The 27190-nt window shown below is 41.8% G+C and overlaps 1 protein-coding gene across 3 annotated transcripts in view; it reads right to left on the reverse strand.

Moving 5' to 3' along the window:
- Positions 1–27190, reverse strand: part of SHANK2 (SH3 and multiple ankyrin repeat domains 2) — a 278447-nt gene that overhangs the window by 157106 nt on the left and 94151 nt on the right. For 2 of the 3 annotated variants that reach the window (XM_085063353.1, XM_085063352.1), the window contains 3 exons: positions 19757–20066; positions 14931–15100; positions 3265–3378 (listed from right to left, as the gene is read on the reverse strand). In XM_085063353.1, coding sequence (XP_084919479.1) covers positions 3265–3378; positions 14931–15100; positions 19757–20066 — 594 coding nt within the window. Of the gene's footprint in view, positions 1–3264; positions 3379–14930; positions 15101–19756; positions 20067–23399; positions 23691–27190 lie in introns of those variants that run through there. The other variant, XM_085063354.1, reaches the window with a different exon arrangement.

Here is a 27190-nt window from a genome sequence, read left to right on the forward strand (position 1 = left end):
GAACATAAAATCACAAATGTAATAGAAAGCATTTTTGTAGTAAGTCTCCCAAGTTCATGTAATACCTTATGATGGAAGAAAAGCAAACAGAAACATCTGAATTTAAGCAGGAAGAACTTTTTTTACAATTTACCCAGAACATTTTAGGAAAAAAAAAAAGTATTTTAAAATATTTCAGAATACAAAGACATTTCAGAATGGAATTACTGAGTAACACAGCAAAATTGTCCATGCAGAAAGAGGAAATATGTGGCATTTGTATTCTGTGTTTGTACAGGGGAAAAGCAGGATGATGAGCCACCCTCATCTGAGGGAATACTTTCACTCTCAGAATAATTCTGGAGAATGTTAAAAACTGACTACAAAGGCTACACTTTTTAAAACAAGGTAGCAGGAAGGTTCTGTGTAATAAGAATTTTTTAAAAGCAGGCGAAAGAATTTAGCAGACCACAATAATGATTTTCTTTGCTGTTCTTTTTCCATTGGGTCGCAAAATGTCAAGAGAACTTCTTTAGACTGGAAGGCAGCAGGTCCTGTGCTGGTGCTATTAAAGGGCAAACAGGACAATCTGGATAATTAGGAGCCCACAGGCCTGGCAGCAGCCCTAGCTAAATAATGGAGTCATTCCTACAGATCTCGATTAATGAAGGATTAAAGAAGGCATGTAGAATTACTGCCAGTCAATATGATTTTTTTTTGGAAAACAGAAGCTGCCAAGCTGGCATGGTATCTTTGAAGAGAGCACAGGAACCAGGTGCTGTTCCGCCCTGCCCACTTCCAGAGAACAGTCAGGATGGCAACAAAGTTCCCTCAAAACTGAACTTTCCTTAGAAAGGAGAGTTTACATCAGCATGACATGGAACACCTGCCCAGCAGTTTTACTGGGCATGCAGTGTTTAATTGGGGTTTGTTTTTTCCAAGAACTATTCCTCTTCCCTTCTCTCACGGCGTGCAAATGACAAGCCTCTATTAAACATGATTGTTCAAACTTAATAGCAAAGGGAAGCTGCTGCAAGAAATGTTCCTAAATCTCATTGAGGGGAAAGAACTGTCGCTGTGCTGCTGGTGTGGAAAAGGCTGAGTCTGAGCTTCATTTCCTCCACATTGAAATGATCTACTTTCTAAATCATTATCATAAGAAGTTCTGCTGCTTTGCAAAGACCACGATGCAAATTCTTGCAAGTGGCACAAGTTTGTGATGTTTCTCAGCTGATGTTCTTTCAGCCATCCCAGCAGACCTAATTTAATTTCTAATCATTTCACCATGCCTAACACATTTTCTAAATTACTTCTGCATTTGTACTCAGAGGGAATACTGGCTGATTTTTGCTTATAAAGCTTTCCCCTTTCATTCCCATTGTTTCCTATGCAGAGGGAATGCACAGAGCAATTCTGTGATCAGCTGCTTTCACTCCATGCCATATTTCAATAATAATATGGCACATACTGTGCATTCCATATATTTTCATTTCCCTCCCAACCTCTAGCACATTACACAGAGAAGCACTGAACCTTATTCTGGGTGTGGGACATTTTTTGAGACAGCCCAGCAAAATATGAGAGTGCACAAGTTCAGTGCCAGAGAAAATGTGTCCCTTTAGTTCCTATTTAATTACATTTGCATCCTTTTTAGAGTAGAAGAATGGCATATTTAAAGCCTTAAGCTATGTTAACATTATTATTCCCACTGTACCATAAGCAAATAGGAAAACAATCAGAAAGCAGGCAATAGCTATAAATTACAGTAAATGCCTTGGTGCTTTGCCAGACACATGGCATAAGTTTTCATAATTTCATGTCAGAAAATTTGTAACATGCTTCTCTTTATATTCTTTTATTGCTTCCAGCTTCGGTAATCATTTTGTTACTCTTGTGACAATTCTTTTCTTAATTTTTGTGCTCCTCTGAATGATCAAAGTAATTCTTGCTCAAAAAACAATCATCATATATTAAAGCAATCATGTCACATACTGAATTTACTTCCTGAAGAAATTCTCAAACAAGTCTTGAAGGATTTGTGACAAACAGGTTCGGTTACTTTCTCTACAAAATCACTAAGAAGATGCAAAACTTCTTTCTTATCTTAGAACTTCACTTAATGCCCTCCTCAGAATTTTCTTCAGATTTGGAGACAAATGGACAGCTCAAAATTAATGCAGAGTTGCTGTTCCTACCCTGGGCAATTCCAGCCTCAATCTTCCTCTTGTTTAATACTCTTCCATCTTAAAATTCCGACTTGTCCTTGAGTCCTTTGAAGAGCTAAACAACTGTTCTCCCTCTATACTCAGAGCCTGGATCTTTTCTCTCCAAATATTAGATTGGGTTTTGCCTCCTCCTCTTTTCCCCTCTCAAAAGGGAAATAGAAAAGGAAGCATAACCTTTCCACATAGGGAAAAAAAAGAAAAGTACACCTTGTAGTTTATAATGACATGCATAAAAGAAAAACATCAGTAAATGAATGATACAATGCATAAATTTTAGTGTATCATTTGTGCAATGCCAAAAATTCTTAATCAATACAACAGAGATCTAAAAACACATCAATAGCTGATTTAAAACTGCATGCACTCCTGGAAAACTTTAATTACATTCTCAGAGCTCATTTATAATGAGCTTTTAATTAGAGAGGATGTCCTCACATCTTAATTCTTAAAAGCAGAGAAATTATGAGATGGTAGGTAATTCCTAAAATAACCTGCTTTAATGTGGATTTCTTTTTCTTTTATTATACCAGACCTGTAAAGGCTCCTTACTTAAAATCACTAGTGGCAATACACGTGTCTGAGAACAGAGAACTCCGTTTTCTTTGTCATCAGTAAGGATGGATATGGGACACCCCACTCAAGGATGCCTCCTCTGAAACTGAGGAAAAGGTCAGCAGGGCTGTGAACAAGAGCTAAATGTATTGTATGACTCCCTTAGACTGGGAGAGGACTAGAAGGGGTTTTTTTCATTTATTTAATTGTCTCATTAGACATTCTCCCACACTTTTAAGAAAATAAAACACAGCATAACCCTATCCAAAATGTCTGCATAATGCTCTGTGTAAAAGCTTTGGTACTTCCCAGCATAGCTCCTCATGAGAAAGTCTGTTTGCTTGGACAGGAAAATGCAATCCATAAACCCAGCTGTATTTCTAAATTCAGCAGCTCAGCTCTACCCAATTCTCCCATTCCTAGCAGTGCACAAAGGCCCTGATGTCCCTGCAGGGACAGACACGTGGCATTTGTCACATTAGGGTTCAACAGGAGCTGGATTGATTACCTGATTTGCTTTCATTTGGTTTGCACTGAACTTCCTCCACGCACTCTGCAGGAAACCAGCCGATGTGTCCCCGGGTGCTGCCTTCCCAAAATCCTCCTTCTCCGATGCTCAGAACTAAACAGGGAGACACAGGCACAGTTACACATTCCCTTCTCACAGAAACATGGAATTATTGCATCACACATTTGCTGCTAACTGAACATCATCTTGGGAAAAGCGGTAACTCCAATGCTGGTAACCCCAAAATGGGCAGAGTAAACTTTAAACAGGACCCCCCCCTGCTTAGTCTTTGTAACTTCTTCCCAATATTTTTTTTTACCACAAGTTTCCTTGGCCCTCACACCATTGTTTGCATTTTCAGTGTTCTCACTGCTGGTTAAATCAAGGATAAATATGTGGTGTAATGCCACAACCAAAAAACCACTGTCTTGTCTGCTCAAATGAAGTACTGAACCCATTGTAAAACTGCACCCACACTGAAATGGATTTTAATAATACATGTTTTGATACCTCCTGCTTCTCCTGCCTCCGAAGGAAACATGCTATTTGATTTAGTGGGTCGCTCCAGGGGTTTGCAATGCAGGTCGAGTAATGTGATTTAAGGGTTTGAATACACAGCAAACACTTGAACCTCCCATAGGTGAGACACACAATGCAGATGCCTTTTCAAACATTTCAATGATTTTTCCCTCAATAGAAGAAAATGACAATATGGAGGAGACTGATTTGCCAAGAGGCTTTTTTCTGACAGTTCTAATTATCTTAATATTAATTCTAGGACTCAGCAAGAATTGTGACAAAAGCCTGCAGAGCAACATGGTATGATTTTACTTGTAAGCAACTGGAGGTGAATTATGGTGATGGAAGGATCCTAAATACTTGCTAAGGATTATGTTTAAAAATCAATATTCTAGAATCTCCCATAAATCACTGTATGTTTACCACAAATTAGAATAATATAAATGTACTGTTAGAAAGATAGTATACATTAACATGGAAACAAATGTGATATTATTAACAAAACCAGGTTGATTGGGAATGTAGCTCAGACACATAACACAAGTCCTGAGAGCACACCTGGACCAAACACACTGCTGGGTAGAGAGGTCTGAGCTTCCCAAAATCAGCCCAGCTCCACCCACTGAGTGCCAGCTCAGCCCCAAGTGCCCCTGCTGAAAATCAGGGCTAATTATCCCAAATCCATGCCTCTGCTGAGGGAATTCCCAGCCCTGGGATAATGTCTCTGCAGGGTGTTTCAGTGCAGGAGGGACATGAAGTGCTCAGGGCTGCTTTGATGGTCTCCAGCACTTTTGGCACTGTGAAAACCTTGCCAGGCTTTAAAACTCTGGTCCCTGCCTCGCAGCAATTGAACTCAGGATCAGTGGAGCTGCTGTGACTCAAGGGCAGTGAATCTGTACTTGATTTGCACTATTACACATCAAGGTGAAAATCAAATCAATCACAGACAAAAAAAAAAAGAGCTTAAATTTTTTTTTTAAAATCTTGCCAATATGGAAGAAGTCTGATTTGAGACACCAGGATCTGTGAAACTGCATTTGAAAGCAAATGTTTATCAGGATTTTTATTAATGCAACCCTGAGCTATTTGTGGTATCCCTTACAGAGCATGGCCATCTATTAACACAGGCATTTGACAGCAAAATGTTTATAAAGATGTCAGTTTTAAGCCTTTTAATGTAGTTTATTCCAAGGGACAGAATCCATGAATTGCACATTTACACACCGCTGCCAATAAGAAGTACACATTAATTCCCAGGAAACATCCATTAGGAAAAATCCTGCACCTGGATGGGTCCCAAATGCACAATTTATCAAGCACCTTTCTGACATATATGAGAAAATTTATAACCTAAAACTCCTATAAACCCAGGGAATTACAGGATACTGGGGGAAGGCACTGATATTGGATGACACCAACAACTCTGCACTGAAAATTAAGCTGGATAAAAAAATGTTAGCATGTCCTTTTTTAAAATAGAAACATGAGGCATAATTAATGAAAAAATTTGTTGCTATTTTCCAGTGGCTGTTGAAAATGTTTAAAACCTGTGCACACTAACTAACACACACTGATCATCTGTTAATTCAGTGTTACATAAAACAGAAGCCTGATCATCCATCCAATATGAATGGGGAATTCAGCAGCTTCCAATACAATTTTAACAATGTAACCTCTGCTCACATGAGAATGCTCTTCTTAGATATGAGATAAGGAACTAGGAAAATTTAATAACCTATATATATATATAAGAATTACTATAGAATCCTACTGTACATTGATTTAACTTTGATCATAAAAGAGCGTGTAGGACTCCAGCCAAAAGAAATTTCCAAATGCGAGACAGTGGAAGATTCCTATTGCCAGTAATTAGTAATTTTTTTTTTTTTTGAGGGGAGTTTTCAGCACTGAATCTCAGTCCTGATTTTACTCCACAAGCTGGCAAGATGCTTAGAACAAAACCTACTTAGAGATCGAGACAGACTTCCCTAATTTTGTATTTTATTAATCTGTCAGATCTGCTGTTTTGATGCTCCAAATTGCACGGATATTTCCAGCTCTAAAAAGAGAGAGGCACCGTAAGGAGGAAGTTGGTTATTTCAGACCCATGGAGTGATTTCATGTGTTTGTGGCAGCAGCAGCTGATGCAAATCATCACTTTTGGGAGAAGAACTTTGCTTTGGAAATCTGTCTGTGAGTGCAGGGCGAAAAGTGATTGCTACAGAGCAGCACCAGAGCCACTTTAGCCCATTATTACATTAATTATTGAGTATCAGCCATCACTAATAGCAGGAGCAAAGGAAAAACACATGTAGTCCTGCCTGAAGACATAACATCCATGGAGAAGAGGTGGAAAGGCAAATGAGTGCTGCTGAAATGCAGGCAGCCTCCAGCATGCCGGGAAAAACATCGTGCTGGAGAAGAAGGAAAGACTTGCTGGAACTGCAAGAGGCACCAAGATGGCACAGGAGGCCAAGGAGGGACAGCCCTGGGTTCAGCTGATGTGCAGACAGACAGATTGTGGGGGAGATGGGGGATTGTCGCTGTTGAACCGCTAGCAGAGAGAAGAAGTCCAGGTTCTCAGTGTGGCATAAAGAGAGATTTTATTAATTAGTTCCAACTGATATAGACTTTCAAAGGTCACTCAGATTGGTCAGTTTGAAACCTCCCCCTAGGCGGATTGGCCAGGCCTGAACTGTCCACATCTTGAGAAACTGTTTTAATAACATCCAAACTTTATCTTTGTTTATAAAAACACAGGAGGAAGAGAGAAAGAATTCTCACGGGAAAGGTCTGTGCTAGCCACAGGGCAATGAGTTGGTATTCCAATGGAGGAGCTCTGGATGGTTCTGCATCCCCTAAAACCTTGAAATGATCTTCGTCATCCACCTCAGGCAGTGCCATTAATAACAAATTCTGCAGCCAGAATAATAAAGGCCATAATAATCTATAGATCCACAAAAACTGGCAACACTTCACTCGCTCCAATGTGGGGAAATTAAAAGATAAATAGAATAATGTAATTTATCTTTTGTACCTGTGGCAATTTTTTTAGAATGAGGCTTTAATTTCTATCTTTCCTCTTCCAATAGTGCTTAAGAGACCAATTGTAACAGATAATTTGTTACCAGCAAGAGACTTTCTAATCAACACTTTCCCTGCTGAAGGACAGAACAATGGTAAATCACAGGATAAGTTCCCCAAAATTAACAATCAAAGTTTATAATTTCCATTTTTTTCCCCTTTCCTTTGGTAAAACAAAAGGTGTGGTTGCTATGGCAAGAGCAGGTCAGAGTCTCTTCACACACAACCTGAATTACAAAGAGAAGCTGATGTTGTAAGAGGGAAATAAAGGTTCTTGTAGCATCAGGGATCCTGGTACATCCTTTAGCAAGAGAAGTGTGGTTTAAAACAAGAATTATATTCAATTATATGAGCAAAACTGCAAAGCAGAACTCGATGAGCACCAAACAATGGGATAACAGAAAAACATGGATAGGAAGGTGCCAACAAGGAACTCATATTTTATTGTCTTTAAAGTTTAATACTTATAATCAGCCAGATTCTGGCAGAAAATTATAGATATATAATATTTTATAATATTCTATATTATAAAGTTATAGAATAGAGCATAGAATGTTTGGTCTCTTGCAAGCTTTGTAAGTCTATGAGCAATGCGTATATTGTAATTGATATTAATTGAACATACTAATCTCAGATTCATTACTCAATAGACCATAAAATCATTTTAGTCAGAGGAACATCAAAGTTGAATCCTTTCACATTACAGCTCCCTCCACTATGCCCTAAGAAGACATAAAAGTATCTTTTCCCATCAATTTATGGTGACTACTATTTCTAAATTCCTTGTGATATTGAAATGCCCAGGAGTGAATTATTCCAGGCAGCCTTATTTGCAAAAAAGTCAGCAAAATTTAAAGCCCAAGTCAGGCCAGTGTCTTTACAGCTGTTACAGGATGTACCTAAAATGTTGTTGTAATATCTAAATCAATTTTTAGTGCTTGGATAACCTGCATTCTTCTTTATTGGGGAAATAAATAATCACATGGATTGGGAATGAGAGATCATGTTCTGGGAGAAAAAGAATATTTCTCAACCATCAGAAAAAAAGAAAAATCAACAGAATGACAGTAAAGCATAAAGTTGGGAATCCATTAAAAAAAATCTAACAGCTGAACCAGCCTGTGCTGATGTAAGAACTCTGGGTTTTTGTCCTGAAGTAAAAATATTCTAGATTTTCTTCTTTAAAATACAGTAGATTTTTCATTTCTAATTGGTAGAAACCTAACTTCTTCCTCTCAAAAACAGTTAACATGATAATTTAGGCTTTTCCCTTGCCGAAATGCCTGCTGTCTGCTGTAAATTTTCAGACTTATTTGTCTTTGGCAGGAGAGCTTCCAAACGGCAGAGAATCTATGCAGGAATACTTATTGGAGGTTGTGGTGCCTCATCCCTGGATGTGCTCAAAGCCAAGGATTGGGACTGCATGATCCTCAAGGTCCATCCCAACCCCTAAAAACATTCTGTGAGTCCATGATTGTGTGATAGAAACCAACTCCACACAACAGAAATGAAGGCCAGCACAAGTGACAACTTAATCTTGCTCTCTGTTACAGAGAGAGATTTTTGTGCCTCTGTTCTTCCCCTGCCCCTCACAGGAAATGTTCCTGTGCACTCCTCCAGCAACCTGCAAGGGAAGCCTCATGTATCTGCAGTTAATATTCTGCCTGATTGACCTGAGCAGTCACACTGGACTGTGGCCTCACAGACATTTCTTCTGCTGGAGAAGGAAATCCAGCAGTTCTTTCCCAGCTTGGGTTATGGAGCTCAGCAAATAAGGGGAAAAACATGTAGATCCTGACTGAAAACACCTCCTCACCTTTTCTCATGTCTGCTTTCTCAGGAAAGAAACAGTGCAAAGGAGCACTTCAGGAAAAGAACCTGGGGGTGAGAAGATGACTGGGGCTACTAACAGAGCAACCACTCACTACGTCAAAACCTACAAATACAATAAGCTGCACGTAATCCTCTAAATCTGAGGAAATATGGCTCAGTTGAAATACAACTGACTGAGATGTGCTGTTCAGCATTTGGCCCTCTGTGGGAGCTTTTCCCCCTTTTTTATCTTTGCCATAAAGTTTCTGTGAAGATCACCTTTTCCCTGTTATTTAGGTGTCTGTTAAATAGTTTTGAGGAAGTGAGGGAGTGAGAAAAACAGTGTGAGAAATAAATAAACCTCCAGTGATTTGAGCTTTGGTCAGAAATCAGACACTGCAAAAATCCACTTGCTGATCCCCAGCTCTGTTGAGGAAAGTGCAGACAGAGTCAAGTTTGCTCTTCTCCTCAGTGATTCCCACACTTGAAATCAGGGGAATTCGGAGAGAATTAATGGAGAGGAGCTCCCAAGCCAACCTAGATGCAGAGCCTGTACTGCTGAGTTGCACACAGCTCCTCTCCAACTCCTGGTACTCCCTGTCTCCTCAATATTCCAGGCCAGTTGCTGACTCCTCAGGAGAGGCTGTCTTAAAGTAGCCAAGCACGATGGCAACAGGGATTTGTGGATGCTTTTGCATCCCAGTCACTCCCAACAGCCTCTGCCAGCACAGGGAAATCTCCTGTTACAACACTTCAACAGTACCACTCTCTCCTGCTCTTTAGGCACAAGCAACTTGAAGGAATGAGTTAGGATAGGGTCTGTGATGAGCTATAATTTATCATGGCAAGAACTGAAGTCAAACCAATCAAGCTGTGAGACAGAGAGGAAGCAAAACAGACCAATGAACCTGGGTGAGGTTAATATTCCATTTCACATTCATTTCATCCTTGATGGGAAAGAGCAGCAAAACACCACCTTGGAAACCTCTTAGGTTAAATTTTGCTGCCACACTTACCCACACAAGGTACAAAATGCTCCTGAAGAAGCAAACCAGCCTTACTGTTTCCAGTATTTTATTTACTAATCTAACAAGTGCAAAAGCCTGGGAGACCAACTTTCCTCCTGCCCACAAGCACTGTCTGTTGGCAATATCTTCAAGCACAGCAGGGGTTTAATAATCTTTCTTTTTCGAAATGACTTACAAGTGGATTTCACAAGAAATGAAAATGTTAGTGATATATTTGGATTGCCCTGCTGGCTGAGATCACGCTGAAATAAAAGCAGAGTCACAAGGGTCAGTATTTCTGATGCACAGAACTACTGACTTCCTGCCCAGAACAGATGCTCGAGTTGCTACTACTGAGTTACTCCTGCTCCTCTGACCCCAGGGAATGGAGCTGAAGCTACATTTGGGTTTACCACAGCCCTTCTCTGCTGTGCAGCCTGTGCCTGCACCAGAGGCATCTCGGAGGGCTCATGGAAAACTCTGTGGGAGCATATTTGAGATACTGAAATAACTCCCCATTTTTCCAGACACTGAGCACTAGAAGAGGCTCAGAGAGCTGGGGGGGCCAGCCTAGAAAAAAGAAGGATCTGGGGAGACCTCATTCCAGCCCCTCAGTAGCTAAAGGGAGCTTAGATAAAAGAGGGAATATCATAGAAAGGGACCTTTATACACAGGCACAGACAGGACAAGGAGCAGAGGATTCAAACTGACAGAGGGTGAGTTTAGATATTAGGAAAAAATTCTTCCCCATGAGTATAGTGAGGCTCTGGCACAGGGTGCCCAGAGAAGCTGTGGCTGCCCCTGGATCCCTGGCAGTGCCCAAGGCCAGGCTGGACAGGGCTTGGAGCAGCCTGGGACAGTGGAAGGTGTCCCTGCCATGGCAGGGGTGTTGGAACTGGATGATCCTTAAGGTCCCTTCCAACCCAAACCACTCAGTGATTCTGTGAAAAACAAAGCTGTGAGCAGGGTGAGACTTCAAAAGCTTTTAAAGTATTTGGATCAGGTGGGGTTTTTTCTTTCTGGGTCAGTGAAGGGTAGTTCATGTGCATTTTAGGTTATGTTTTAATATAACCCAGATTCTGAAAACAATTCTGATAGTTTAGTTTTCAGGTGACCAGGGCCTGTCTGCACCTGGAACTCAGACCTGCTACCTTCCCAAGAACCTTTCCAAGAACCTTCCCTACTGCTTTATCTTCATGGCCAAGAAAACTGCTTATTCTTTACTCACAAAGGACTTTGGAGCATTGCATTCTCTGAGTTTTGCTGTCAAAGAGACCACTTGACTTCCAGTGCAAGAATTCAATTTAGGAACACAAAAGCTGATTCAGATTCATTTTACAGATATTTTATACATGTTTGTGTGCATTTGGATTGTGGCAGATTTATTGCCAGGGACTTTTAGATACACAAGGAAGAAAGAAACAAAATATGCTGGAAGTGTTTCAGTAAAGAATCAAACCAGCTCTCCTTCATTTATGTGAAAACATAAGATTAGGGCAGTTCTGGTATAAATAAAGATATAGATTTATTTTTACAGCAGCCATGGCTCTCCTCTCATGAGTGGCAGACACACAAATGATGTCAGTGTGTATGACTAACAACTAAAAATATGGCAGGTATTTTTGTACAGGCTACGTAATATCCTATTAATACAAGACCATTTTGTTTAGTTTACATTTTCTTTGAACCTTGCCCATTCACAGATTTCTTTGAGCAGTTTCCTTGTATCACACATGATGAACTATTGTCACTCATGCACTTCTACCAGTTTTAGAAAGAAAAAAAAAACCCTGTTTCATCTCCATCTGATGAAAACACTTTTTATCAAGAGTTTAGGAATTCATCCCTCTCCGTGACCCTTCTAATTCTGCCAAGTTAAAAAAGAAAATCCATAAAAACATTTCCCAAGTAATCCCTTTCTCTAATATGTTGTTCTGGGTTTTTATCCCTGCAATAAATGCCTTGCTACATCTTTGCTGTGATTAGTCTCATGGGATGTACTCGTGATGAGCATCTCCCCGGGGTCAGGCTGAATCGGGGCACAATCCCACAGCCACGTTTCATTTCCCCACAGCAATCCCAGGAAACAGGACTTGGGCAGCAGTGTCTTGCACACAACAGTGCAGTCACCAAGCTGGCAGAGGAGAGGGGCAGGACAAAGCTTTTTCATTTCTCAGTGAGGCTAAGGTATTTCCAAAGTGAAGGAAAAACTGAATTTCATGGGGTTTAATGTCCTCCCATTTCCTCAAAGCACTGCACAGAGCAGTGCCAAACCCCAAACAGGCATGTGCTGACTGGGCCATAGTCTTGCTAAGAAGTCTGTAAAAGGCAGAGAATATATGGAGTACCAAGAATTCCTGCTCAGAAAGAGGGAAAAAAGCAGGTTCTCCTTATAGTCAGCAGTTCTGGCATTGTCACAGCACTGAGGACTCTGAGTTCCACTGCCTGTGCTTTTGGAGGATGGAGAGGGAGCCCATCCTACTCACACTGAGGGCTTTTTAAAAAAATCACAGAATCCTGGGATAGTTTAGATTGGAAGAAACCTTGGAGATCATCTTGTTCCAACACCTTCCACTACACCAGGCTGCTCCAAGCCCCAGTGTCCAACCTGCCCTTGAACACTTCCAGGGATCCAGGGGCAGTCACAGCTTCTCTGGGCACCCTGTGCCAGGGCCTGCCCACCCTCCCAGGGAAGAATTTCCTCCTCAGATCTGGTCTAAATCTACCATCTTTCAGTTCAAAGCCATTCCTCCCTGTCCTACCACTACACTTATTCTCCAGAAATAATTATATGTCGAGTGAAATAGGGACGGGAATCCAGATTTAATTGGACCTGGATTTTTGGCACAAAAAAGTTTGAGTGGCTTCTTCAATAGCGTTACACAACGGAGACCTCTTTAAAGCATCAGTGTCTTTTCCCCTGCACTCTTTGTTCTCTGCATGACCTTGCCGTGTTCATTCTGACATATTTTTTGCTGCAGCTGAGGAACCATTGACATGGTAACACGAAACAGGATTTGATCTTGTTCTGGAAGTTTTCCCTTTGATTAGCTCTGGGAGCCTGTCACACACTGTTCCAGCCCTGCCATGCAAACAGCCTTAAATTACATTTCACAAGGTTTCATCCTAAAGAGTAACACTGACAATCCCTCTGTACACTTGTTCTTTTCCCAAACCCTCTCCAAAAGCAGGCTGACACGTATAGAAACCTCGCCAGACTTTGCTGCAGCAAAGTTCTTTAAAAAATGCTTCAAAACTGAAGCACCCGAAAAAACTCGGCCAGATATCAATTCAATGGGAAAATCAGATTCTTGAAGCTGGAAAAATAATCTCTGCAGGGATGATTTGATGTGGAATGGGCACATCCCCCTTTTGCTGACAGTAAATAATTAATGTATTATTTTCAGTAAGCTTACATCTTCCCCACAAAGAAAAAAAAACACAGCCATAATTTCATTTTTATTTCAGCATTTTGAGTGCCCCTGCTAAAATCACCAGTCTCACATTTAGACTATACCATTATAAGAAAATATGAAAAGTAGACTAATTCCTTCCTGCAATGTTTTCCAGTGACTGTCATAATAACTTAAAACCAAGGGCTCCTGAATTAATTCTTCAAAAACATTAAACACTTCATTGAAATTTAAATCCCTTATTCTGGGATAATTTTTGCATATAATAGTCTCAAAACCTAATGTAAACCAGCAGCCAGATGGTGAATGTCTCCAAAACATTCAGCATTCCAGACAACCTGTTGCAGTGTTTCCTCTTCTGCCAGGAAACACAATTTTTGTCTTGTCTTTGCCCAGAACTGCCCAGAGTTGTCTTATTCTGGTGAGAACCTGTGCTGTTGATCTTACATCCTCTACATGAACAGAATATTCCTGCATCCCTAAATCCAACAGGACAATTGAACATGTCTGTGTCCAACATCTGCCACAGAACAGCCACTCACTCCTTGTCCATTGACACCTCCCAGATCTCTGTGAGCACACTGAGTGGGGGAAGTTATTCAGTACCCCCAAAATTTCATCCCAGTTCTTGTGCACTGTGAGATCATAATCACTGCTTCCTACCTGATCAGGGAACAATCTTGAGAATGGAAAAATTATCTCTTCAGCCCTACAGAATCTAAGTTCAACCTTCTTCCTTTGTCCTTGCATTTAAAATTAACCTTGCATGTTTTTTTACTTTTAAGTGCAGCATCCTTCAGATTTCTGTCCTACACTTTCTGAGGGCTTGAGTTAACAAAAATTATTAAACTCACAAATGGTTTGGAATCAGTACATCCAAAAATAAAAATGCAAAAATACCTTCTAATGGCTCCCTATTTTTTTTTCCAACTACTATTTGCAAGCTCAAGGGAGGAGGTATTTGAAGTTTTCCTTTGTGAGATAAGTAGTTCCCTTCACAAGAAAATTTGCAGCTGCTTAACACTTTTTATTTAGGACACTGAATTTATTCCCTTTTGTTTGATTTCCATAACTGTTGTTTGATTTGTAGGGATCCAATACAAAGCCTTTTTTATTCTGTTTTACCTGGATGTGCAAAACCACAGCATCACACCTCACTCTTGGGAAGGTGGGTTCTGCCAACCCCATCTCTCATTTTTTCAGCTGTATCTGCATGTATTTACTTCAAATGCATCCAGACAGAAATACTTGTATTGCCTTCAAAGCAATAACAAAGCCTGGCCTTGATTGAAACCTGGTCTTTGCTGGGAAGTGCAGCAGGAATTACAGAAATTACACATGCACAGCCACACTTCCTCCAAAACATATTTGCAGGAGGTTCTCCCTACCCACTTATCCTAAGCCCCATGTGGGGACCTCTTCTACTTAGCCAATCAATTGTTCCTTGAGGAAAGAGCCTGAAGCAGAGCTGACCTTACCCCTGCTGCCTTCCTGAGCTGCTCAGATAGCTGACATGTTTACAACCCCTTAAAGCCCTGGAGTGGTGGCTCTGGAATGGCTCCAGAAGCAGATGATGTGCTTTGGGTAAGAGACAATGCTGCTGTTACTGCACAGAGGTGTGAGCTGTAGCAGAACCTTGAAGTCAGTTGAAGTTAGAGTGGCAGCTAAATATGCATTGGTTACAAAACAGAGCAAAACACCCTGCAAAGGAGCAAATGCAGGAAAGCACTTTCACTATACAGATTATTTCCACCCCTGTAAAAGTGAATTTTAACAGAAAATTCCCACCCAGCAGAAGAGTATGTTCATTCCAAATGAATCAGGTGCTCACCTTTGACTCTATCTCCTTTGTGCAGGTGAATTTCCCCTTCCCCTTGAGGTTGATATGGCTTTACAACGATAAAAAGTCTCCCAGGGACAGCACTGTAGAGCTTCCTTTTGGGACCCTGATAATCCAAGGCAGACAGAGTATCCTTGTTGGCACTGGCACTGTAAACGGCACTGGAAATTGAAATTAAAAATCATTAACAGCTTATGCAAACGGGGAAAGTTAATCATTTGCCATCACATTAGCAGGATTAAATTAAGCAGTGAATAACAAAACTGTCTTCCAGTAAAACATCCAACCTTGCAGAAAAAATACTAAACAGGAGCTTTTAAGGGTTGAAATCTTTCAATATGAAACATGATCAATATTCACCTGACCATAATGGCGTAGAACAGAAAACACACAACATTAAAGCTTTTACTTTTTCCACAAATTAAACTTGGCCATTCCCAGGCCCTAATGAAATTCAAAATTTATATGCCGATCATACATTCCCAGCATGTTACTTTGTCAGAGGGACTTGAAAACGTCTGTATTTACAATTCCTGGGAATGGATATCTTTGTAATACGGAGTGAACAAGTGAGACCACTGAATTATTAACTAAATGGACTGAATAATCAAGTTACTTCATCACTCCAAGGCCCGGGGCTAAATTTAGACCTTCACAAAGCCTGGTGCTTGTGGTTAACATTGTCCAAATGATCATTTCTTCTGCATGGCAATTGCCAGCTCACTCAGTGACTTCAGAAAGTGCCCAGCAAAGCCACAGGTCACTGCCAGCTCACAGTCTACTCATGGTGTATAAAAAAGAAATTGTTGAAAGGTGGTGAACAATGCATGAGGATCAGTATTACAAGCTGATCTGAGTGGAATGAGTGGGGAAATGAGTGAACTGTAAACAATATATGAAAAGAGAAAGAGGCAAACATTAAAGAGGGCGGGAAACCAATAGGATAGATTATAACAAACTGAAAATACACTAGTAACCAACTTAAAAACCCCAAAACATACAAACTTGCCATCTTAAACGAAATATAGAAGCAGAAAATACTCATGAGAAGGAATAGTATTAATAGAGATTGATAGGGAAAGGTTAGGCTACCAAGGAAGAGGTGATTTAGTGTTGATTTAGCCTTGTAATGCTCTGCTTGCCTTCTTGTAAGAAAGTATCTCAAACTGCTCTAAGGAAAATTAAATGCAAGGGCTGGGGTCTGCTGCTGGGTTTTCACAGTTTTTTTTTTTCCTTTAACCTTTCTCCTACCAAAATAGAAGCCAGTAAGTCAGGAGGTACAGAAGAAGTCTGGTAAAAACCCAAACCTGGTGCATCTTTCATATCAGAAACCCTCCCATTTTCCTGCTTCACCATTAACTTCTTCATTAATTACTTCTTCACAAGTAACTTCTCCACCATTAGGAATTGCCTCCCCCTTTCACCTTGCTCTTCACTATTACTGTGAAGGGGTGCTGGTAATGGTAAGCCACACTCAAGAATTTAAAAGTGAGCTCTGGTTGCGTGTCTGTGATGGAGTTTGCACCAGAAATCTCAGCCAACTCTCACAGTTGTTTAAAGAAAGCCTGGAAAAGATGACGTTCGTATTTCAGCTCTTTTGCTCCATTCCTTTCTCCTTGTAAGTGAAGGAACAGTCATCACCATAAAAAAAAAAAATCCAGATCTATAAACTATAGCTACACATCTGATTTCCACTTGCATCAAGCTGTGTTTCTGCCTAGTCTGGTGGCAGCTATTCTCAGTGTTATCTCCCAGCATCTACTTTAACTGCTAGCACAGAAGATACATTCATTTTCTCCCTTGCTGAAAGAGAAAAGGGAAATGGCACATTTAACCCACACAAGGAATGCAGAACTTCTCAGGCAACAGGCTCACTAATGGAAATCAGGGCTGCAACGTGGGGTGGAAGACTTTTTAAAAAGAGATCTTTTCTCTCCCCTGCTTGTCCCCAGCGTGGGCTCCAAGCCCAGCAAGTGCCAGGAAGGAGCAGGAGGAGGATGTGGAGATTTCAGGAGATGTGTGGACATGTTTCCCTCTCAGCCAGAGGAAGGTGGCTCTCCTTGGCAGCTCAGACCTGACTGAGGCTGTGTTGGCACCTCATTCACTAATTTCTGTGGGACAAATTCCACAGCAAGGCTGTCCCCTTGCATTCCCAGCTCCCCCCACCAACCACTTTGCTGTGAAAAGCAGCAGCCTCAGGAGAATCATGAACAGTTTGGTTTGGCAGGGACCTTTAGGAGCACCCAGTGCCACCCCCTGCCATGGGCACAGACACCTTCCACTGGACCAGGCTGTTCCAGCCTGGCCTTGCACACTTCCAGGGATCCAGGGGCAGCCAGAGCTTCTCTGGGAAATCCATTCCAGTGCCTCACCACCCTCCTCAGGAAACAACTTCTTCCCAATATCCAACCTAAATCTCTCCTCTTTCAGTTTAAAAAGATAAAACACCTGAGCCACGTGGGCTGCAAAGGTCACTTGAACCCCTTCCAGCATTGCTTTCCAGCACCTCTCCACAACACAAATCTCACAAACTCCATTAACCCTTAGTCACAGTCTGACCTTCTCCATCACCCTGCACCTTCTGGCTGCTTCTGCTCCACAACCCAACCTCCTGCTCTGTCAAAAAGAGCTTTTCCATCTCAGGGGAGCAACAGCTTCGTGGTGACTGTTATTATTTGTTATTATTTGCAAATAATAAGCACAGACAGCAGCAATTCTCACATTTCGCTGACAGTAAGTAGGTGGTCACACAGTTAAACAAAATCTGTGAGGAAAGTGTCATATAAGGTGCCATTCTTGACTGCAAAATGGGCCTGTGGCAAGAAAAGGCATTATTTACTGGAAAAATTATATATAAAATCCTTTTAGTTGCTTATAAATTTAGAGAGCCTCCAGCCCTCTTCTCAGTTCTTGCATGTACTCTGGACTTCACTGAAACAAGTCTTGGTGGCACAGAGAGAACTCTGCAGCAGTGTAGCAGATTAAGTAGCTGTTTAGTCATTTAATGCACTAAGAAAAATACCAAATTTTTATATCCACAAACTCTCAGGCATTAAATTCATTTCCACTATCATCTGAGCTAGTTTTCAGAAAAGGAAGAGGGCAGTGGCTGAAGAAACCCAAAGCAAGTAAATGTTTGCTTAGTAAAAAAAACCAATTCTAATTGTTACCCCTAGCTCCAAGGATTGTTTATACTTCTAGAATTTGACATGTGTTATCCCAGGAACACTGATGAAAAAGCACATTTGATCCCTTTCAGCTACATGCTCTAAGGTAGAACCTCTCTCTGGTGGCATCAGCAGAATCCAGTGGAACACAACACTCATTCTCTGAAAGGCACCTCACAGCCACCCCTCACCCAGCTGAAGCCTCACTGCAGACTGACTTCAGGCTGATATGAGCTCTGTGAGGAAATGCCACCCAAATTGTACCCAACTGAGCTTCTGCCATTATTGGAACATACAACACAGCAAGATGAGCTTGCCTGGCTGCACGAAACCACTGGCATAAGAAATCTGTATCCCCTTCCTCCCTTTAATTTCTTCATTCCCATCATACATCCCAGATAACTTTGTCTCCCAGTGCTCCAGATCTCCCCTGTCCAGCAGTATTGTTTCCATCACAAACAGAGCCTGTCAGTTTGGGTGCCTAAGGCCAGGGAGAGCAGAGGGACATGCAAGGTAACAAAGACAGTGTCAGCTACATGACATTTTGTTCTACTTGAAAACTCCACTGAACATCCCTTACACCTAAAAGTGGCAAAGAGAAACCAACAGCTGCATTTCTTGACAATGTTCAAGTCCTTTTCTACTCTGAACAGCAGATTTTTATACATAAATATATATATATTACGAAACAGGAGAGACAAAGCCCAGTTTTTAAATGACTAGTGAGTTAAATGTGTTTGGCCAAAATGTGTGAGCTCTGCTTCTCCCCAGCAGCGCTCAGCTCTGATGCCTCCCTGCATTTTTGTAGCACTTTAGCCCCTTGTCCTGGTGCAGCTCCATCTCTTTCACATTTGACAGGAGTTCCTGAGTCCAGGGCAGTGGCTTCTCAAAGCTGCAGCTCCCAGCTGTGATCAAAACCTAGCCCCAGCCCTCCACTTCATTCCATGGCTTACAACACCTGCATCACTCTAGTAACTCAGGATTTGCTCTCTGGTGGGACAGAGCTGCAGGGTAGTTGCCCAGAGTGCCTGCTAGATCACATTTTTAATTCAAGAGGAAAGGAAGAGCAGCAAAGTCACAGGTAATGCAAGACCCTGCAGCAAGGAGAATGGTGAAAGAAGGCCATGACATCTATCAACACCATCTCAAAAAGCCCCCTGTGCTCCAGGCCAGCCTCCTACACAGATCCCTCAGTCACTCCCTCTATTTCACTGGCTGGGTCAGCACACACCTACAGAAGAGAGAATTTAAACAGTGTCTGCTCCATCACTCATGAGCAGCCCCAGCACAGGCTCCAGGCATGACCCATGGTTCCATGAAGGGCCCAGGTATCCCAGGAGCAGTTTGCCTTGCCGTTAAATACAATCCTTATTTCAACTACAGGAAGATGTGGGGAGCCAGCACCTTGATCTGGAGGTGCAAACTCTGTGTTAAGTCACTGCTGCACTTGAAAGCCTGCCTGGCTGCTGGAACTCTGTGGGGAAACAGCTGGCTTTGGTGCTTCCAATTAAAACATTCACACCTGGGCACGGTTCACAGTGCTGAGAATGAGTATATGCATTGCAGAGAGTGCAAATAACACAAAGGAACGTGGCAGCCCAGCGTGGTGCCTTTGGGGACACCTCATGCTGTGGAACAGCCCAAACTCACCTGATGTGCCTGTGCTGCTGCCTCTTGGCATCCTCTCCCAGCCTGTTGAGGGACGGCGAGCGGCTCCGGGAGGACGGAGTGTAACTCCCCACGGTTTTTACAGTTCCATTGGGATTATTCTGCATCTGTTGGAGGAGGTGAGGGGAAAGGCTGCGGTGTGAAGAGGCGGAGGAGGAGGCTGACCACTCGGGGAGGTTGTTGATGTTCAGGTTGTTGTCGCTGTTGGAGCGGAGCAGGATCCGGGGGGCTGCCAAGGTGCTGGGAGGCCTCCTTCTCCTGTTGGAGTAGGTGGGAGCCTCCCTAAAGGGCACTGTGCAGAGAGACAGGGAGGGGGATCTCAGATGATTTCACATTCCTGTGTGTTTACCACCACATGCAACATATGGCATTGTTTCTTCTGCAGAGACAGAAACTCCACCTTGCCAGCTGAGCTGATCGAATTATCCTTAAAACACCATTAAATAGAAAACAACGGAGCAAAATTAACCTGTTTGCTGGCTTGAATACATGGTGAGGCAACACCAGTGCCATGAGCCTGCTGAAGAGTCTGAACTGTGCTCTAGGACATGGGAAACCCCTCATTATTGCCATGTTTGAGGCTCAGAAAGTTCATTTTCCATCTGTGTTTACAAATTCATTTAGAAAGGCACAAACCAGGGCTAGCCAGCAGAAATCCTGAGGGGTGGACTTGCAGCTCCCTTCCCCCATCTGGACCCAAACTGGTCCATCTCAAGTTCAGGCCTAACCTGAAATCTGTGAACAGTCACCTTATCCCCATCTGCCAGGTTAAAAATCGAGGACACGGCTTCTTCTCCTGGCAGAACTCTATTACACTGCTGCAATCCCTAGGCATTCCCCTCTTTCTAATCCTGGCATTCCTACCACCTGCACTACTATTGTATATAGAGCATATTACCCCAGGGTAATACACAGCTCTGTCACGTGCCACGTCCCACAGGGAACACCACTGCATCCAAAGGCTCCAAAAAACTCCTTAATCAAAGAGCCATAACAGAAAACAAAGCAAGGGCAATAAAATTCTCACTCTGAGCAGAGGGTCCAGCCCTCCATCTGTGCTCCTGGTACACATGAGCATTCACACAAATTTCCACTCTCATTTTCCCACTCTAGTGGGTCGGTTTGTTCCAAGTGCAACTTAAAAGGCAAATTCCTTAATAAATAGCACCCACATGTGATGGAATTTCCTACCCCATCATAAAGGATTTGACCCCAAAACCTCATGCTGGCCTTGATCCCCATTACTGCAACTGCCCTCATTAATTTCTCTCAGTGGAGCTCTTGGGGTCACAGGACCTGAGCCAAAGTGCACAGATTTACATCTGAAAAGTCACAGTGGTATAACTAACAAAAGGCAGCCAGGCATTATCCTGAGGGCTTCATTGAGCTGTTGTAACTCTCAAAGAAAAAAAAAATCATATTTAAATTGGGAAAGAAGCCCCACAAAATATCATCCTACATGTCTAAAGTGCCAGTAAGTGCCATTTATAAAGAGCCAGAAATGTCTACTCATTCAATACCTTTCAAAACCACACAAAAAATGGAATAAGAATGTCTGTCATACTGTGGAGGTAAATAAATTCACATAAATATGAATATACATAGGAATCAATCTGTCCTGCCTTGAAATAGAGCCTTTAATTGAGAGAACAAAGCAAAATTTAAGGTTTCAGTACAAAACTGAGAGCATATTTATAGCATAAAATAAAGACGGAACTGCAAGTAAAAGAATGGTTTATATAATTTTCACCAGAATCAGTTTATGATTAACCACAATTCTGAATATTTTAGAATAAGGTCCTTTGTATTTCCACTGAGCTGAAACTTTCTTTTAGTAAACAACTCGACATCAGAACAGCCAAACAAGGGAACAGCATGCACAGAAAGGGCTTCAATTCATTTCTGTCTTTCCTTTGAAATAATGAAAGTAGCCTTTAAAAGCTGGTAAAGAGGAGAAAGCACAAAAGTCCAATGCTTATGCTGGAAACCGGCAGAGACTCTCTATAATTTTCCTGACATTTCAAGCTTTTTCCCACTCCATATTTCTTTAAGGTTTCAAAGCAGCCAAGGATGTCATGAGAGCACCTTGGTGCTTCAGATGTCACAGTGAAAGCCCCAGTTAGTGCTAACTTCGAGCAAACTCCCAGCATTTAGCTCCAAAAGTGGCACACACAGACCCTTAGGTTGACGTGTGGGGCAGAGATGCGACATTTCTGCATTCCTTTATTTCTGATATGTGGAATACAACTCCAGAAATTACTTCATTGAAGATGGGGATCTTTCCCAGGCACAACAAAGCAGAATTCAGCCAAGGAGAAAGCATACAGACTGAATACAGGGGGTGTTTGGCACACTCAGGTTTGCTGCCTGAAGGTCTAATGCTGCTCCCTCAGGTCACCAAAGTTCGCCTTGCATTCAGAAAAAATTGGGTCTGACCCTCAGATTTTCATTTTTCCTGAACCTGAAAGCAGCCTGCCCAGCCTTCCAGCCCCAGGCTGAGGAAACTAAATATTGCCAGCGTTTTAGGGATGTTTCCTGAGACTCTGGGGAGGCTGGTGGGATCTCTGCTGGTGGGAGGGGGAGGCAGGACAAGGACAGGGGGCTGGGGCAGGGTGACAGCATGGACAGCGAGCTGCAGAGCACATCTGTACTCACAGAGCTGACAAACCACCCTCCAGGCACCTGAGCAGAGCAATTCTTTTTCCCTTACACACCTCAGAAGCATTTTACAAAGCCCATTTAAGAGTTTAGCTTTTGCTTTGCTTATTAACGTTCTATTCTTGAGGAGCGAACTACGAGCAAAATTAGCTTTACTACAGGAAATAAACAGGGAAAGGGACAACTAATGACACCAATTGATGTGTGTCTGACACAAATCTTTTATAGAAAGAGTTAAAAATAAGCATTTCCGTGCCTGAAGTGATTAATATTCCACCCAACTGTTTCTTTTCCCCAGCAATCTGCAAACTCTAAGTGGGTGGATATTTTTTTAGCTCCTTCTTATCAGCATTATTTATATTATTTTCAAAATTAAAAAACATAACCACAACACAAAATTATGAAATGCAAGCATCCATGCTTTAGTCCCTGTTGGACACTGTAAGCCTTTCCCTAATATTTCACCACGTTCAGAACTGCAAGTATAACTGTGGCAAAACTTGCTTGGGAAAAAACACTCGATATAAAATGACATGAAGATGCCTGAACTAATTCCATGCCCCAAAAGTTTAAATTTATCATCCCTAAAAGCATACTTGAAAGTACCACATAATCCTTCCTCAGCTCTCTGAATTCTATTCCTGGCACTTCATACATCTGAAGGGGCAATTCAGCACCATTCACTGACAAAATGCACCTAGGAAAATCCTTCCCTGTCTCCAAACGCATTTCTTAGGGAACAAAAACATTTTCATAACTACTTGATTCTTCAGAGAAAATCCTGAAAGGAATAAAGTCACATCCAGCTTTAATAACCACTTGCCTACATGGACTGTCTAACATCAAATAATTTTGAACGAGAAATCACAGGAACTGATTAATTAAAGAGTCACTAAGCCCATCATATTAAATGTACACAAGAAAACACCGGTCTGAAACATCAAAGTGTTCTGCTTTCATCGCTTACCTTCTTTCTTTGTGAAGGCATTTAACAAAGACTTCATTTTCCCTTTTTACTTTAGCAGCAATCCCCTCATTATATAACCTTTGCAGGGAAGAAAGAGGCAAAAAAAAAAAAAAAAAAAAAAAGGTAAAAAATAATAATAATATTTTTTAAAAAAACCAATAAAGCTACCCAATTTCTATGTGTTCAGGCTGGCTGCACCCTGACATAAGCAGCAGGTTTCTGGGCACTGTGGAATTGCGAGCATAGCTGGGCATGCAGTACCCAGCGTTCTGGTGACAAAGCCCACCCCACATTCTGTCTGTCAGCTGGGAGCCAACTGTGCACAGACTGGAGCTGCTCAAAAAAAAAAAAAAAAAAAAGAGGGAAGGGAAGAGAGCAAAAAAAAAAAAAAAAAAAGAAGCAGCGCTCCTGCTCTCCTTCCCAGCATTAGTCATGTGAAGCTGCCGCCGCCACAGCCCGCAGACGATGCTCTGCTCTCCTGCTCTCCTGCTCCCAGCCCGGCTGCGGGAGCTGCGGGGCCCCGGGGGCCAAAAATTCCCCTTTGCCAGGCGGGAAGAGGCGCTGGAGCAGCTGCGGCTGGGCAGGGGAAAGCCTGGCCAGGGCTGGGAGCTGCCAGAGACCTGCCTGTCGCTCTCAGCCTGCACAGCTCACTCCGGGTGCGCTGAGCATCTCACCGTTCATCTGCTTGTTGCTATTTATTTGCTTTTTGCTGTTTACTCACTTTTTGCTGTTTATTTCCTTTTCGCTGTCTATTTCTTTTCCCCCATTGATTTCCCTTTTCCTCCTCACTCTTGGCTATTTATTCCCTTTTCCCTATCTATCTATTTATTTATTTATTTATTCCAAAGGACCAATCTGAGGAGAAGCACAAATCGCCCCAAGCTTTGCATCATGACCACAATAAGGATGGAGACAAACCTGCCATACACAGAATCCCTTTCCTATATTCCTACATTCCAGTTTGAAACAGAGGGGATACAAGCACAGTTATACTCCCCTTCCATCATGCTGAAATAAAAGCAAATTTCTTTTTGTACAGAGTAAAAATACAAAAAAAACCCTGACCAAGCTCGTTCGCTAAATTCAGCGCAGATGCCAGGAAATACAAGATGTAACCAGAGAAGTTTGGAAAGTCCTAATTCTGAAAAAAAATTAAATCCATGGATAGCTAGGCCTGGCAGTGCAAACATGCTTCCAGAGGAAGAGCAAATAACTGAAACAGGCACATAGGAAGGAGGGGGAGGTGCTAAAAATCACAAAAATTTTAAGCACATCTAGTTAAATCTAAGATACAAAGGTTCCAAAGGATAGGAAATTCACTGTCTAAAAAAGAAAGAGTAACCTACATTAAAAAATGGCCTTCTAATAATATAAACTACATAGCAGGTAACAAATATTTATTCTATTTCAGGCTTTTCCACTAATGCATCTATTTGGAAAATCAAGGGGCTTCTTACTGAGAAAACTGCTTCAAGAAAGGCAGGGAATAAATTACTTAAATGGATTTAATGTCGTTGTGCATAGTGATCTCACACTTACATAGCACTGAAAAGAATTAGTAAGCATAAATCAATTGAACAGTTTAAACATGATTTAGCATCCCACTGCTTAATTTATACAGAAAAGAATACTTTCCTAATATAATTTTACATTTTGGTTCAATTTCTTTTTGAAAGCATCTATCCTTAGCAGGTGGAACTCTTACCAGAGGGAATGGACACAGCACATGTGCATCATTAAATACATTTATTGGACAAGAAAAGAATCTTCTTCTTGACTTCTAATGGATGCAAGGCTTCCTAAAGAATAACTTTGAACTTGCATTCATTAATTTATAAATATGTGCATTAATTAGCTCCACAGAAGGATCAATGTAATTTCCAGAACAAGAACTGCTCCACCAGGGCTGTGCCACTAATTTGAATTAGAACCCTGTGTGGGTTCCATTTTCTAATGTCTTCATCCAATCCCTCTGATTATAGTTGGAGCTACAAACTACAAAGGAACTATGAGTGTTAATAGAACCCTTAAACTGCTTTTTCCTTTCTCTGTGTGTCACTGGTGGAAAGCAGTGACAGCTGAGGCCCCTGAGAACAGGAATTAGGCCAGGGAAGGGTTAACTCAATCCTGCTCATTCCTGTCTGTTCATATACAGTAAAATAAAAACAGACAGGCAACTGGAGTCAATCAAAATCAATCCCAGGGGGGATTTTTATTAGATTCTTGCCAGAGCTGTAACATTTCATCATCTGGAGGTTTCTAATCAGTGTTATAAAAACATCCAAAATATGAAAGTCACTTGAAATTATTAAGTTTCGTGGAAACTCTTTCCGACCCACACCATGAGAGAGATCACCTGATGAGTGATCATTTTATTCCATTTAACTGCCTGTCTTTCCCCCAACGCAGGAAATATCATTTCTTCCTACATGGCAGAGCCTGCTGCAATAACCACTATTGTACAATGGGAAAATGTGACAATCAAGGAAGTCAGCGAACACTTGCAGCTGCAGTTTTTGAGCTTCTCTCATTTTCACTAATAGCTTATTAGGATTTGTTTATTTTAACAGAAGTCCCAAATTCTGCCATGCTGGGAAATTAAAAAAGAAAATATTCCAGCAGCTTCCACTTGTTCCTGGAAGATTTTCTGCCTCACAACTCTAGCATGGGTATTATCATCTCAGGACAAAAACTTAATAATTTGACTGTGCTTATAACCAAGCATAATATAAACCATTAGCATCCTTAATCTACAAATCATGAGGAACCTTCCAAACAGAGATGAGGTAAACCCTCATTTCCCTATTTCTTTGGTAGGTGCTCAGGACAACTTGTGGGAGCTCTGCATGGGAATGTCTGTGAGAGGAAAAGGCCACCTTAAATAGAGATCAAAACATGGGGTCTCAGGTTAGTTTTGATGAGCATTTTTTGTGCATTTGTAACAACAGGTTACCAGTTTTTATGGGTGTTTGAGTCCAAAACCCCCACTAGAAATTTATGGAAAATCAGTGACTTACATACTCTTGAGGATCTATTTTTAAGCACTTAGATGCCCAATGTTCTTATTTAATTGTCCCTACAACACACCCTGAAGGTCCAATGCTTCTTTGATAATGGTTGCCCACAGCTATGATTGCCATGATTTATTCTTTCTTGATTTTGTCCATTTTGGAGCTCCTGCCAGAAAGATCCCTCTAGCTGGTACATACATCTAGGTTCTTGTTAAAAATTCAGTCCTTTGCATGTAGAAATGCATTTCTCTGCTCTATAAAACAGCTTCCCGTATGCTGAGCCACCAAATGGAGAGACAGACAAGAAAAGAGAGATTCAAATATAGACTGGAAAGAACATAAAGGCGCTTGGGGGAAGAAAAAGAAACAACCTAGGTTGCTACAGTGCTTCTAGATTCACTGACTTACTCCAGAAAGTCTTGAACCCAGGCAGTGGTGAGAGATTCAGAAGGAATCTACCTCAGAGCAACAATGAAACAGATTTTTTAAAGCTAAGGGTTTGGGTGGTTTTTTCTTTCCCCGAATAAAAAAAATCTGTGGAGTTTGCTGAGGGAGCTGCAGTGAAAGCAGCATGGAGAGAGAAGCATCTGAGCCCAGTGAGATGCTGCTGGGAGAGCCCAGCCTGAGCTGACCTGCTGTTACATCTCTGTCAGCAGCATCTCAGCACCCAGCTGCCCCTGGTACCCACCAGCTCTCGGCAGCAGCCTCAGGGCACTCAGCCGGAGCTCCGAGGGTGGCACAGGGGCAGGAGACTGTGTGGGAAAGGACAGCAGAGGGATG

This window comes from Lichenostomus cassidix, chromosome 5, assembly GCF_008360975.1.
Source record: "Lichenostomus cassidix isolate B80296 chromosome 5, HeHo_3.0, whole genome shotgun sequence".
In the NCBI taxonomy this organism is placed as follows: Eukaryota; Metazoa; Chordata; class Aves; order Passeriformes; family Meliphagidae; genus Lichenostomus; species Lichenostomus cassidix.